The 13,354-nt window shown below is 37.3% G+C and overlaps 1 protein-coding gene across 30 annotated transcripts in view; it reads left to right on the plus strand.

The window, feature by feature from the left end:
* Ncor1 (nuclear receptor corepressor 1) overlaps window positions 1-13,354 on the plus strand; it is a 142,035-nt gene that overhangs the window by 48,322 nt on the left and 80,359 nt on the right. For 21 of the 30 annotated variants that reach the window (XM_029483963.2, XM_029483964.2, XM_029483960.2 and 18 more), the window contains 5 exons: window positions 1,637-1,750; window positions 8,704-8,760; window positions 9,329-9,381; window positions 9,722-9,748; window positions 11,923-11,989. In XM_029483963.2, the coding sequence (XP_029339823.1) occupies window positions 1,637-1,750; window positions 8,704-8,760; window positions 9,329-9,381; window positions 9,722-9,748; window positions 11,923-11,989 (318 nt within the window). The remainder of the gene's footprint in view (window positions 1-1,636; window positions 1,751-8,703; window positions 8,761-9,328; window positions 9,382-9,721; window positions 9,749-11,922; window positions 11,990-13,354) is intronic. The other 9 variants (XM_029483971.2, XM_085829927.1, XM_085829931.1 and 6 more) reach the window with 1 other exon arrangement.

The raw sequence follows: 13,354 nt of genomic DNA on the forward strand, positions 1-13,354 counted from the left end.
AATCCCTTCCCTCTACTCCTCCCAGACCCCTCATAATCCTCAAGTATTTTTTTAAAGTGCAATTATAGTTCTTTTAGAAATAAGTTTTTCCATCATCTTGGTGGGTATAATTGTATTCTCTGTAATACTTTGTATTTCTACCTTTTTTTGGTTTTATTCCTAGCCATTTGATTGTTTCTTCCCCATGTTGTTCCCCTTCCCAGTTCCCATTCCCTTTCCTTTCATAGTGCACAATACTCATGCATTCGATTGCTGACAGAATTCCTCACATTCATCTCTGCATGTGTATGTTTATATTTGTAAATGCACACATGATAGTGTGTGTGCATGTGGAGCTTAGAGAACAGTCTCAGTTGTACATGATGGGCTGTGTGCATGATGGACTGTATAGTATACATGAAGGTTTGTGTGTTCATGTGGACAGAGGCCAGTTGTTGTTCTTTAGGTGCTGTCAACCTTAATTTTGGTGACAGCATCTCTCACAGGCTTAGAACACCCTGATTAATTATGCCAGGCTCTCCCTGTGTCTGCCTTCTCAGGATGGGACTACAGGCATGTGCTATCAAGCTTAGCTTCTTCTCTGTGGCTCTGGGGATCTGTGACCTCTGGGTCCCTGTGCATGCAAGGCAAATGCTTTGTCAACTGAGGTATCTTTCTAGCTCTCATTTCTCTTTTCTGTGTTGTGTCTCACTCCCCACTCCCTTTTATGTACCTCCATAGTCCCTGTTGGATATGGTCTAACTTACAGGACCTTACTGTTGGTCTTCTTGATAGTATAGATCATTTTTTCCCTCTCTCTTACATTAGACTTTATCTCTACCTAGTTGTCTATGTTGATATTTGTTGAGCATTTACTAGGTTTTAGGTTTTTAGGAAAAAAAAAAAGCAAGAAAGGCAGACAAATTCCTGTTTACAGTAATAGATAATCTTTACTGTGCTTTTAGAATTGTAGTGTCTGCTATGTATAGATCATTTAATCCTTGTTTAAAAAAAAAACCCTGTATGATAAATAGTATTGTTATCCCTACTTCATGTATAAGTGGCCTAAATAATTGCTTAAGTTTAGGAAAAAATTAATTAAAATCATGCCTTCAGGCTCAAACCTAGACAGACTAACTAACATAGGCTAGTAGATAGCCTGCTGCTTTATAATTTATATGCCAGCTGTTGAGTGCCTCTTGACAAGAGGAGGATTCAATAGATAGAACAGCTGGGTGTGGACATGGTTCTACTCTGAGCTAGGAATTCATACTCTAATCACAAGAAACCGTCACAAATACGGAGTATCTGTAACATGTAACTTTCCCCAGTATTGTCAAAGGTTATTCTAATAGAGGTATAAGGTTCTTTCCTTAAACTTAATTTGTCTTTAATGTTTCTCTTTATCAAAATTAAAATATTCAAGGTTTTCTCTTTCGGTTTTACATCTATCTAGATTAGTATGATTTGTGATGTTTAGTTACTAAAATGGATCTGGTTATTTTCCTTTGCTCTTGGATCCTTGAGACCCTTGTAGAATAAATGCTTATTATTATCCTGTAGAAGCAACATGAAGTACACAGTCGCCTGTGTTCTCTCTGGCTAGTGAGTAGTGATCTGCAGCAGATGTCTAACGTTTTTTTTCTGGATCTTTTAGCAACAGCTAGAAGAAGAAGCAGCTAAGCCCCCTGAGCCAGAGAAGCCTGTGTCCCCTCCTCCTGTGGAACAAAAACACCGTAGTATTGTCCAAATTATTTATGATGAGAATCGGGTAAGTTTACATTTCCTCTGACAATATAGGCCTTTAAACCTGTTTGACTTTGTTTTCCAGTATATTCTTTTTTTAATTACATTTTTTAAAAAGATTTATTTATTTATTATATGTGTGTACACTGTAGCTGTCTTCAGATACTCCAGAAGAGGGCATCAGATTTTTGTTACGGATGGTTGTGAGCTACCTTGTGGTTGCTGGGACTTGAACTCAGGACCTTTGGAAGAGCAGTCAGTGCTCTTAACCGCTGAGCCATCTCACCAGCCCCAGTATATTCTATTCTAATCATATTAAAGTGTGAGTTGTTCTGTCTTATATATGATGTAAATATTACTCACTGGTTAGAATTTTATCATCTAATTCTATCATACACATACTGCTATGTAAACTGAATAGTACATGATATAAAACAGTCATCCTGTAGCTTTTTTGCTTTTCTTTCTTTCTTCCTTCCTTCCTTCCTTCCTTTCTTTCTTTCTTTCTTTCTTTCTTTCTTTCTTTCTTTCTTTCTTTCTTTCTTTCTTTCTTTCTTTCTCTCTTTCTTTCTTTCTCTCTTTCTTTCTCTCTGTCTCTCTGTCTCTGTCTCTTTTTTTTCTTTCGCTCTCTGTCTCTCTCTCTGTCTGTCTGTCTGTCTCTCTTTCTTTCCTTTCTTTCTTTCTTTCCTTTCCTTTCCTTTCCTTTCCTTCTCTTTTCTCTTTTCTCTTTTCTCTTTTCTCTTTTCTCTTTTCTCTTTTCTCTTTTCTCTTTTCTCTTTTCTCTTTTCTCTTTTCTCTTTTCTCTTTTCTCTTTTCTCTTTTCTCTTTTCTCTTTTCCTTTTCCTTTTCCTTTTTCTTTTTCTTTTTCTTTTTCTTTTTCTTTTTCTTTTTCTTTTTCTTTTTCTTTTTCTTTTTCTTTTCTTCCTTGACAGCCAGTTACCATGTAGTCCTAGATGGCATGGGTCTCTATACTTGGCTGTGTAGACTCCTCTAGCCTCTTAAGTTGAAGCAACCTCTTGCCTTTCCCTCCTGAGTGTTTTGTATCGTTATGCTTGCTTGCAAGTTTTTTGTTTTGTTTTTGTTTCAAATCAGGGTCTCCCTTTGTAGTCCTGGCTAGCCTGTGTGGACCAGGTTGGCTTGAAACTCACAGACTTATGCTTGCCTGTGCCTCTTATGCCAGGAACAAAGAGGTGTGCCACTATGCCTTCCCTGCATGCTTGCTAATATTTGCTTATGGTACATTTAATATCAAAGCCTAATTGGTCACATTTCAGTACAAATGACCTTTGGATGAGGGAAAGAATTTCATTATTAGCTTGAGAGTTAATAACTGGGTTATGGCTGACCTTAAAAAAGTTCAGTGTGGACTTTGACCTTTAGCTGGATTTTGCTTTTTCATTTTTAATAAAACAATTTCTTGTTTTATTCTCTAAATTTGGAAATTTTGACCAATTAGGAAATCCAGGACATAGTTCTGTGAGTTGTGTCTGTGATGACAGTGTTGGTTTTTGATCAGTAACCTCAGAGTAAAAGGGAAACTTTTCTCACTTCAATATAAAGAAAACTTTGCATCAGAGAAGCTTCGCAATGAACTTCCAGATGTCCTTAAGCTAGAACATATAGTAGAGTTTAAATATTATGGAAGACATAACTAATAGTAATCATAATGTCAAAATCAGGACTATTGTCTAAATTCATTTTCTTTGTTCTAAGTTGATTTATCGGAGTCAATATGTTTTATACAGATTGTCACAAGCATAGCAGCCAGATCTTCTGAAAGTATATTGTTCATACACAAAGCAACTGTTAGATGAGGTGTGCTGTAAAATGGCTAGCTATTTTAGAACACAAACTAGTTCTCTTAAGTCCCTGCCAACCCTCCTCCCAGTTTTCAGGCCAGCCCCTTCAAATGTTTCTCCCAACCATTCTTCCCTCAGTCTGCTTAAACAGTCCTCCCAGTTTTCCCAACGCTAGCAGCTCCAAATGATAACTGTTCTGGCCTCTCTGCTCAGCTTAGCTGCTTCTGGCTCAGCTGTCTTCTAACAATATCTTCTACACCAACTGCCTTCTCTTCTCACTCTGCTAACCCAATTCACTTTCTCAGTCTCAGCTGGCTTTTTAATATCCTTTCCTACTCCCAGAAATCCAAGAGGCATCCAACACTGTTCCTAGCATGTTCAAGACCTTGATGGGCCCTAGCATCACTATAACAGCTTAAAGAGAGTGAGGCGACCCTATCAAGACTTACATAGGCACAAAAATTAGATTGTTATCAGATTTTCGACAATATTTTAGGCCAGGAAAAAAAATGGAACAGGCTTAAGAGACTTAAGGTATGAAATGTGAACAAACAATAGTAAGAAGGCTTAGAGAAAAAGTCATAGAATAATAGTTAATAGCAAGAAATTAGAGACTATTGTTCTTATTAGCCCTTCCTAAAGAATGGGTAAGTGAATGAGTTGTAGGTAATTAAGATAAGAGAGGTCTTAGGATAAGGACTGACATGATAGCCAGGCATGGTGGCGCATGCCTTTAATCCCAGCACTCGGGAGGTAGAGGAAGGCAGATTTCTGGCCAGCCTGGTCTACAAAGTGAGTTCCAGGACAGCCAAGGCTACGCAGAGAAACCTTGTCTCGAAAAACCAACATAAATAAATAAATAAATAAATAAATAAATAAATAAATAAATAAATATAAAATAAATAAATAACATAAAAAACAAAAAATGACTAGCATTATAGACAGCATTTATCTGAAGAACCAATTCTAAATAAGAGTCAAGAATACATGATGGGGGGCTGGTGAGATGGCTCAGTGGGTAAGAGCACTCGACTGCTCTTCCGAGGGTCCCGAGTTCAAATCCCAGCAACCACATGGTGGCTCACAACCATCCGTAACGAGATCTGACTCCCTCTTCTGGAGTGTCTGAAGACAGCTACAGTGTACTTACATATAATAAATAAATAAATCTTTAAAAAAAAAAAACATGATGGGTAAAGTTATATTCTTATCTAATGCAGATATAGTATTGCAGTAAAAAGTCTGTCAGAATGGGAAATCTATTTAAAAAATGCTTTAATATACATCTGTATATTATGTTCTGTGGAGTTATGATGCTAAAATATTTGTATTTCTATTCTGAGCCTTTTATCTCAGTGATATGTTCTACAGTAGATGAATAACAAAATGTGGGTGCTGGGGAGACGCTTCAGTCTGTAAATTGCTTGCTGCACAAGCTTGAGGATATAAATTCATATCCCCAACATTCATGTAAAAGCTGTGAGTGAGAGCATTTCCCTGTGATTTGGACACTGGGGAAGTAGAGCTAGGAATATCTCTGGGTCTTACAGGCCAGCCAGCCTAGCCAAATTAGTGAGAGACCCTGTCTCCTCCCCCATCCCCTCCACAGTATGCTAAGCAACCAATGAGAACACAGGATATGCACATGCACTATACACACTAAAGAAAAAGTAAGGTGGGGAAGAGGGAAAAATTGAATTCATCATTAAAAAATATAAAAGTAATCTTGAACTCCTATATTCGTGTATCTATTTGCATAGATAGTTGAGAGTCATATATAAAGTATACTTCTATGTGGTAAATGTCATAATGCTGGTTAAAGTGTAGGCAATTCTTTTTTTTTTTTTTCGAGACAGGGTTTCTCTGTGTAGCCTTGGCTGTCCTGGAACCCGAGTGCTGGGATTAAAGGCGTGCGCCACCACGCCTGGCTAGTGTAGGCAATTCTTAACTGGTTGGGCTTAGAATAGGTACAGTTTATTGAATGGCTGGAATAAGCTACATGAAGATGTATCTAATGACGTTGGAAGACAGTAAGGGAAAATCGTGATAAGTATCACCTCGTGCCATACCTAGAGAAAGGCTGTAGCTCAGAGTAGACATTTTGCCCTTTGTTTGAGAAGAGGGAAAGAAGAGGGTTTATGGTATAGTTCTGATTTTTATGAAATACCCTTCAGAGTGTGGTGGTGGTAGCGTGTGCTAACCACCTTTTATTCCGCAATTCAGGAAGCACAGGCAGGTGGATCCCTAAGTTCGAGGCCAGCCTGGACTATAGAACAAGTTCCAGGACAGTCAGGGCTATACAGAAAAACCAAAGTAAATCAAATCAATCAAGAAAAGAAATACCCTTCAGTACTACATTACTAGGGCTAGTGACCTTCTTGGCCAATTTTTTACCTCTGTTAAACCAAGAGAGCGGAGCTGACAGATAACTAAACTTGTTTTAATGTCTAAGATTTTAGTATTTGTTTATTTTAAAATAAAATGGATTCAGTGATACTTGTTATATTTTAAAATAAACTATTGTACCCACTAAACAATTCCAAATTAGTGAATGTTGTAGTTCCCTAATTAAGATGTGAAGACTGCAAAATTATTAAGATCTGATAGAGAACTTAATTTGTGTTTTTACTTATATAAATGTTTTCATTAGATTGTGAGATAAATGTTTCTTAATATCCACTATCAAATCTGAAATTCCTTTTAGACCTTTTCTGTTTTGATCATTTCTTTTTGGTTTCTTGTTCCTTCTGCAGACTAGGACTAGCCAAACTTCATGTCTCAGTATGAGACCTAGCTTCGTACGTTGACATTTTTTTCATGTGTGAGGAATATTCTTAACTCACTCTTAGTAATTGTCAGAATGTTTTCTTTCAGATACTTTCTTGGTATACCTTACTACTAGTTTGTAGTTGTTCTTCTGTAGTTCTCTAATGATAGCAGGCGCTCCTAGAGTAGTGGAGGGAAGCTCCTCGGGGTGTCTCTGCCAGGTGCTTTGTAACACCTGCACTGTTCCCACAGCTTTTTAAAGTGAATAACCTTATCTGTCCTTATGCCATAGGACAGAAGGATGCCATAGCAACAAAAGTACATCTTTCACTTACTCCTTGTATAGTGGCTGTAAGTGCGTCTTTCTGTTCGGATGGAAGGGTATCCTGGGACTCAGAAGCCATGTAACCATACAGCTCTGAGGGGAGAAGGTGTCCCAGTGGAAGGGCATTCTGAGACATGGGAGTTCAGGAACCACACAGCTCTGAGGCATTGAACTCTCTGGGGAGGTATCCCCAGCTAAGCTGAGCAGCTCAGGGGCTTCAGCCCTGCTCTTTCTTCACTTCTCTTCTTCATTGCTTCTTCCAATGAGAGAGTCACACTAGGCAGGAAATCTCATGAGAGAGATTTAGTGGAGGGTCCAAGGTGTGGAAGGATGAATCTGCCTTCTGCTCTCAGAAGTTGGGCAGGAGGAAATTGACCAGAGGCCTATATTTCTGGGGGTGGGGTGGGGATTTTCAGGGCACAGATTTTCAGATTGAGGATTGATAGGATTTCAAGTCCTGAACTTGGCTATCTCAGGGTTTGGTGGGTTTTTCTGTTCAGGGATTGGTGGTTTTCTTCACCCACTTTCCCTTGCATCAGGCCAGTGGGTTAGGGTAGGAAGTTCACAGCTGGCTTTCGCTGAGGCTCCATCTCTGGGGGGAGGCTGGAGAGGAGGTGCTGCCCCCGTAAACTGCTCCGGCAATGGTGTTCCACCAAGGCTGTAGGCAAGAAGGAAGGTGTCACTGCTGTGCACAGCTCCTCAAGAAGGCAGTAGGCAAAAAAAAAAAAAAAAAAAAAAAAAAAAAAAAAAAAAAAAAAAGAAGGCAGTAGGCACGGGCAGGAAAGGTATGGTCACTGTGGACAGCTCCTTTGAAGGTTGTAGACTGAGGATATATGGCACCTCCATTTTCACGGGAGCTGCCATTTTTGACAACTCCTGGGGGGTGGGGGAGCATCCTACTGCAGCTGTAGGCTGGGACAGGAAGGAAGGGCTGGCCACCACAGATTTGAGCATCTTGGGGACTATAGTGGCAGTCTCAGTACTTTGGGAATTTTGCTCGTTGTGGCTGAAGTAATAGTTGCCATTATGTATAAAAAGTCTTTCCTTTATTTACAAAGGTGGGGGGTGAGGGGGATTGCCTAAAAGGAGACCTTTAAATCTGGCTTCAGGAGAGAAAAGTTACCTTGGTTCATGTTTAAACGTTCTCTCTGTAAATGAACTATTCTCCTGAACTCTGGTTTTGTTTGTTTTTTGTTTTTTAAAAGAGTTTGAGTTGCTTCATCTCTGTTCAGTTATATGCCGAACAATTCATTCACAGGCTAAAACTTATTTGTTTGTTTATTGTTTAATTTCACATGTGTATTTGTGCCAGTGAATGTGTGACATGTTACACACAGAGAGGTCAGATGCTGGAGTCAGTTCTTTGTTTGATTATATGGATTCCAGGGATGAGACTTGACAACAAGCACTTTAACTTACTACACATCTTCTTATTGGCCCAGTTACTTTGTTCTTGGCAAGGACGATCCTGTTACAAAGTACAAAGGGTACTTTGGTTTCAGTTATTTTACTTTTGAAAATGGCATGTTAAATATGTGATAAAATTTTTATTTTGCACCAAGTAATGCTCAGAACAAAATTAGCTATTCCTTGTTCTTGAGTTAGTAGTAGGTCTCCTTGTAACTATACAAAAGGACATTGTATGCTTAATTTGGAACTTTATGCTTTTAGATATTTACTAACAGCAGCATGAGTTAAATATTTAAAATACTTGGGATATATTTCCCAATTTAAATTTTATTCCCTCTCTAAATTCTCAATATTTTATTAACTTCTTAATTGTTTAGATGTTATTTTTACTACAGATACTTGATTTTGAATAGAGATTTGATTGAATTTGGTAAGAAAACCCTATGAAAATTTAAATTAGAGAATGCAGGTATCATAGCTCAGTGGTAGAACACTTGTCTTATATGCATGAAACTCTGGTTCAATCCCTAGGATAAGTGGGAAATTAGTGTTTCAGCATAAAGTACGATAAATTCAGCTGTAGATTAGTCTTAGGTAAGTATTTTCAAATAGGCAGTTATTTTTCTTTGAGGTAATATAATTTTAAATTATACAATACAATAATGTTTTTCTTCTTAGAAAAAAGCAGAAGAAGCTCATAAAATATTTGAAGGTCTTGGCCCAAAAGTTGAACTGGTAAGAAATTCCTGTTTTCATTTCTAGTGTTGTTGGGTTTTTTTGTTTGTTTGCTTATTTTTTAAAATAATTTTTCTTGGGATAAGTGAAATATCCATTTATTTTTTGATAAAAGTTATATGGTTGGGCAAAAAGTTAGTTACAATCTGAAGATAGCTGTGAGTAAGCCTGGTTCCCTTTGCCTCCTGAGCGTTACGCGAGCCTGTGTTGTCTGAACCGCCATTTGATCCCTTCAGGTAGTCGTAGAAAGAAATAACTAAGGAGAGCAGAAGTGAGCTAGCTTACTGAACATACTGGTAGGATAAGGACAGTGTGTAGTTCTCCTTTGCCTTTGAAATTAGTATGATGAGGCTTATTTCTCATAAGATACAGCAGGTTTGAAAACTTTCTTACTGAAGTAAGAAACAGTAGGAGGTAGGATTACAGGGAAACCTGACGACTGCAGGTTTTGTTGGGGTGCAGTGATATAATATAGGTCCACTTAGGTAATCTCACATTAAGATGATTTTTCTTTGTTGCTATAACTATATAGAACACTTTACACATAAATATGTCATTTATTTTATAGCCACTCTATAACCAGCCATCAGATACCAAGGTGTACCATGAGAACATCAAGACGTAAGTACTTACCATCTTTGGAGTTCAATTAAAGAACATGTATTCTATAAAGAAGTCATTTTTGTTATCTGCGGACATTATTTTAACATTGTAGGTGTGTTTTAGATTTGTGTAATTTGCTGTTGTTTTACTATATGTTATCTTCCTCTGGCTTTTTGGGGGTTGGGGTAACAGATTTGAGTTTCCGAGGCCAAAAAAAAAAATGAAATAAATTATTGCATAAAACTAGCTGGTTTTATGATCTGCTAGTAAAAAAAGAAAAAAAAAGGTGAATACTTAACATTGAAACGGCTTACCTTGAGGCTTGAATTCTTTGCCTCCTGTTTTGTGTTTTTTTCAGTGGAGTACCTGCAAGGCGCATGATGAAGTAAGATAATGAAGCTTTTTCATTTAAGACTAGTGATGACACCGTCCCCCACCAAGCCACATCTGCCATTGCAAAGTAGAAGTGCCACGGATCATTTTATCATTATTCAAAACCCTATTCTAGGGAAATCCCTTCCATGACTCTTGCTAATGACGGTATTTGTAGACCCTTCTGCCATTTAATGTCCTGGTGCCTTGGAAGGCTCAGTCCCCTCATGTGGATGAGGAGGCTGTTCCAGAATGTAGTATGCTTTGCCTTGCTCATCCTAGTACCAGGCCTTTTATGGATGCAGATCTTGGAATAAGAAAATAAGTGAAAAATGAACTTAATTTCTTGATCTGATTGAAGTAAGAGAAGCTAGATAGGCCTTTTTTTTAAAAAAAAAAATTGTTGTTTAATTATCATACTTTTAGAGAATTTTAGGTGAAGTATTAACAGTTGGTGAGAAAATGTGATATTTCTATTTATTTGCATTTAAAAGTATATCAGAACCTAAAATGATTTACTATTACAGTTACTAATGAGCACATTATTATTTATATTTTTCCTTTTACGTTCTGAGAATGTGTACAATAATTGAGTACTTTGCAGAACTGGTGGCAAATATATTTGCATGGTAGTATGCATGACAACTATTACAATTTAGTCATTTTAATTTCTGTTAAGTATGTAGTTTATAATAAAAGTCATCTATTTTAGAATTTTTCTGTGAGATATTGCCATGGTCTTGAGACCCTCTAAGAGGACATTAGGCTGAACTCATAAAATACATTTTGATTTAGAACTACTTAGCTGTTTAACTGTTTTTAAAAGGAGGATACCAGATATAATTTAGTTGACTATTTTCAGTGATTTCCCCCCCAAAGCTTCAGTTTGTGTCTTGTCTTCTCTCCCTCAGTGTAAGCTGGAAAGCTGCACTGTTTGATGATTTTCTGTCCTCCACACTGCTTGTGTTAGACTGTGCTGAGATGGGTTACTGACTAGCTGACTTCACTTAAGTTCTTCGTAAACATTGAACATTTTATTTACTAGGTGACATTTATTTTTGAGTAGCATATAATTGCAATAAGAATAAATTGGCAGCTGGGCGTGGTGGCACACGCCTTTAATCCCAGCACTCAGGAGGCAGAGGCAGGTGGATTTCTAAGTTCGAGGCCAGCCTGGTCTACAGAGTGAGTTCCAGGACAGCCAGGGCTATGCAGAGAAACCCTGTCTTGAAAAACCAAAACACCAAAAAAACAAAAAAAAAAAAAAAGAAGAAGAATAAATTGGCATGTGGTGACGGTCCTACTGTATGTCACGTTTGAAGTACTCAGATGCACACATTTTTCAAAAAGCATTCAGTGGCTAGTCACCAATCTTTGCTTTGTATGAAATACCAAGTGTGCCTTTTAAAAATTCTGTCTCTTGACTGCTTTGTCATACTGCCAGCTACTGATTGTCTATGCCTATTTGAGTGAAGCCAGTGTTGTCGTTAGTCCTGAGTGACAGATAATCCATGAATTTATTTCTACTTTCATTGGCTTTGTATTTATGTCTGAATAATCAACTTACAGTTATTTCTGGAAGTAGGTGGGGTATAAATATTTATTTATTTGAAACCTGCATGATGTTGTTTTAGAAGATCACAGTACTTCCAACTTAAAAAGTGGTGATGTTACATTAAGACATGTGAGAAAATTTTCTGTCTTGTCAGATTGTTGCTCCATAGAGTCTGTTGTATCATATCTGTGGAAGAGAAATCTTCTGTTTTGAGCAGAAGTCACCTCTTTGTAAATATGTTGGTGTGCATTCTCCTTTCACGAGGGAAGTACCTGCTAAAGGTTTCTTTTCCCTTTTACTTCCCTTGCTCAGAGTATATTCAAAGATGCTTCTGTCATCAGAATTCTTAAGAATTAGTTACCCCTTAATTATAATTTGAAAATAATGTCTTAAAATCAGATGCATGAATTAAAAGTTAACTGTATTATCTTGTTATAGAATGGTAGGAATTTTAGTCCTAATTGGAAAAATTATGGAGTTTTATTTTGCAGGGTGAAAAATAAATTAAGATTAACTCTGATTGCACCATAAGTTTTTAAGTGGTTTGCCTGCCTCCAGTGTCTGGAGAAAGGGAACAGGTCATTAAGCTGTGCTTTTTCTTAATGTTCTGCAACCATATTTTTCTCTTCTAGAAACCAGGTGATGAGGAAAAAACTCATTTTATTTTTTAAAAGAAGAAATCATGCAAGAAAACAAAGGGTGAGGTCCTATCCTTGTTAACTGAAATTTGTACAGCTTTCCCATTCATGTCATTTAGGCACTCACTTTCCCATGAGCGAGCGATCAAGCCTTGATTGTACTGAGAGCAAGTACTGATTTAGAAAGTGACTATGACTTATGTGTGGGACTCAAATATGAGTCTAATCCTAGTGACATTATAATGCCATATTTAACATCATTATCAAATTAATTTCATTAGTTATCTATGTAATATTTTCATTCAGCAAAATGGTGAGTAGTCAAAATAAAAGACGAAGTAGGATGGTGTGCTTTCAGTCTGTCAGGGCTCAAACAAATCTCGGTAAGTTACGGTCATGCTAATGAGATTCACTCTTCCATCCTAACGAAAAACTGCTCAGTCTTCAAACTGGAATAGTTTCTCATTACACAGTTCGCTCTCTAATAGTTTTATGCTTATAATCATAAAAATAAGTTTCAGAAAATATCCTAGTTTTTGTAATACTAATTTTATAGACACATTTAAGTTGAGATTTTTCATGAAATGAAGTTCTTTGAACCTGTGTTAGACATGAGCTTTACCTTATGTGTAATGGCCTAACAGGTTAACAACCGTCAAGCAAGAGACAGCAGCTTTTATTTGGTGTAAAAATTCTGTAGTTCATATTTACCAGTCTTATCTTTTAGATACTATCTTAAATAACTGGGGTTGAATATTTTTTTCCCAAGAACTTACTAATATTAAGTGAGAAACCAGCTTTTTAGTTCATTCATTTAACTGTATTTGTGGGACTTGCTAAATTAGTTCTAGTGATGAAATCACTGGCAGATAAACTTTTTCCTGCTTTGGAGTAATTGTAGTTTGTTGTTCACTGATTTGTTTAATAAACATTTATCAGTTGTGGGCAGTGTTCCATGTATTATTCCAGAAAAGCAAGTAAAGTAGCCATACTGTTCTGCTCTTCGGGAGCAGGTATGCCAGTGAGCAGGTTCAGTATTGTGATCATAATGTGATCTCATGCATACAGCTGACTGCAAAAGTATATAACGGGATGCCTAAAGCAGATACGAATCAAGAAGGGCCACTAAACAGGGAAGCCAATACACTGCAAAAGTACATAAGCAGAGGAAGCAGAGTAATTGTAGTGAGTGAGCTGGGAAGTGGGAGGCTTGATGAGGATGCTGGCATTCAGTGGCACACTGTCCTGGAGGTCACCTTCAAGATTTTGTATGAAATTCTGAGGGCACTTACATGTTTTTAAACTGAGCATGTATGAGGTTCAGGTTTGTATTTTAATTATTTACATCTGGGGTTGCAAATGTAACTCGGTGGTATAGTACTTGCCTAACATAAATGACGCCTTGGATTGGATCTCTAGTACCAAA

This window comes from Mus caroli, unplaced genomic scaffold (genome assembly GCF_978045245.1).
Source record: "Mus caroli unplaced genomic scaffold, Mus_caroli_1 scaffold_13, whole genome shotgun sequence".
Classification (NCBI taxonomy): domain Eukaryota; kingdom Metazoa; phylum Chordata; class Mammalia; order Rodentia; family Muridae; genus Mus; species Mus caroli.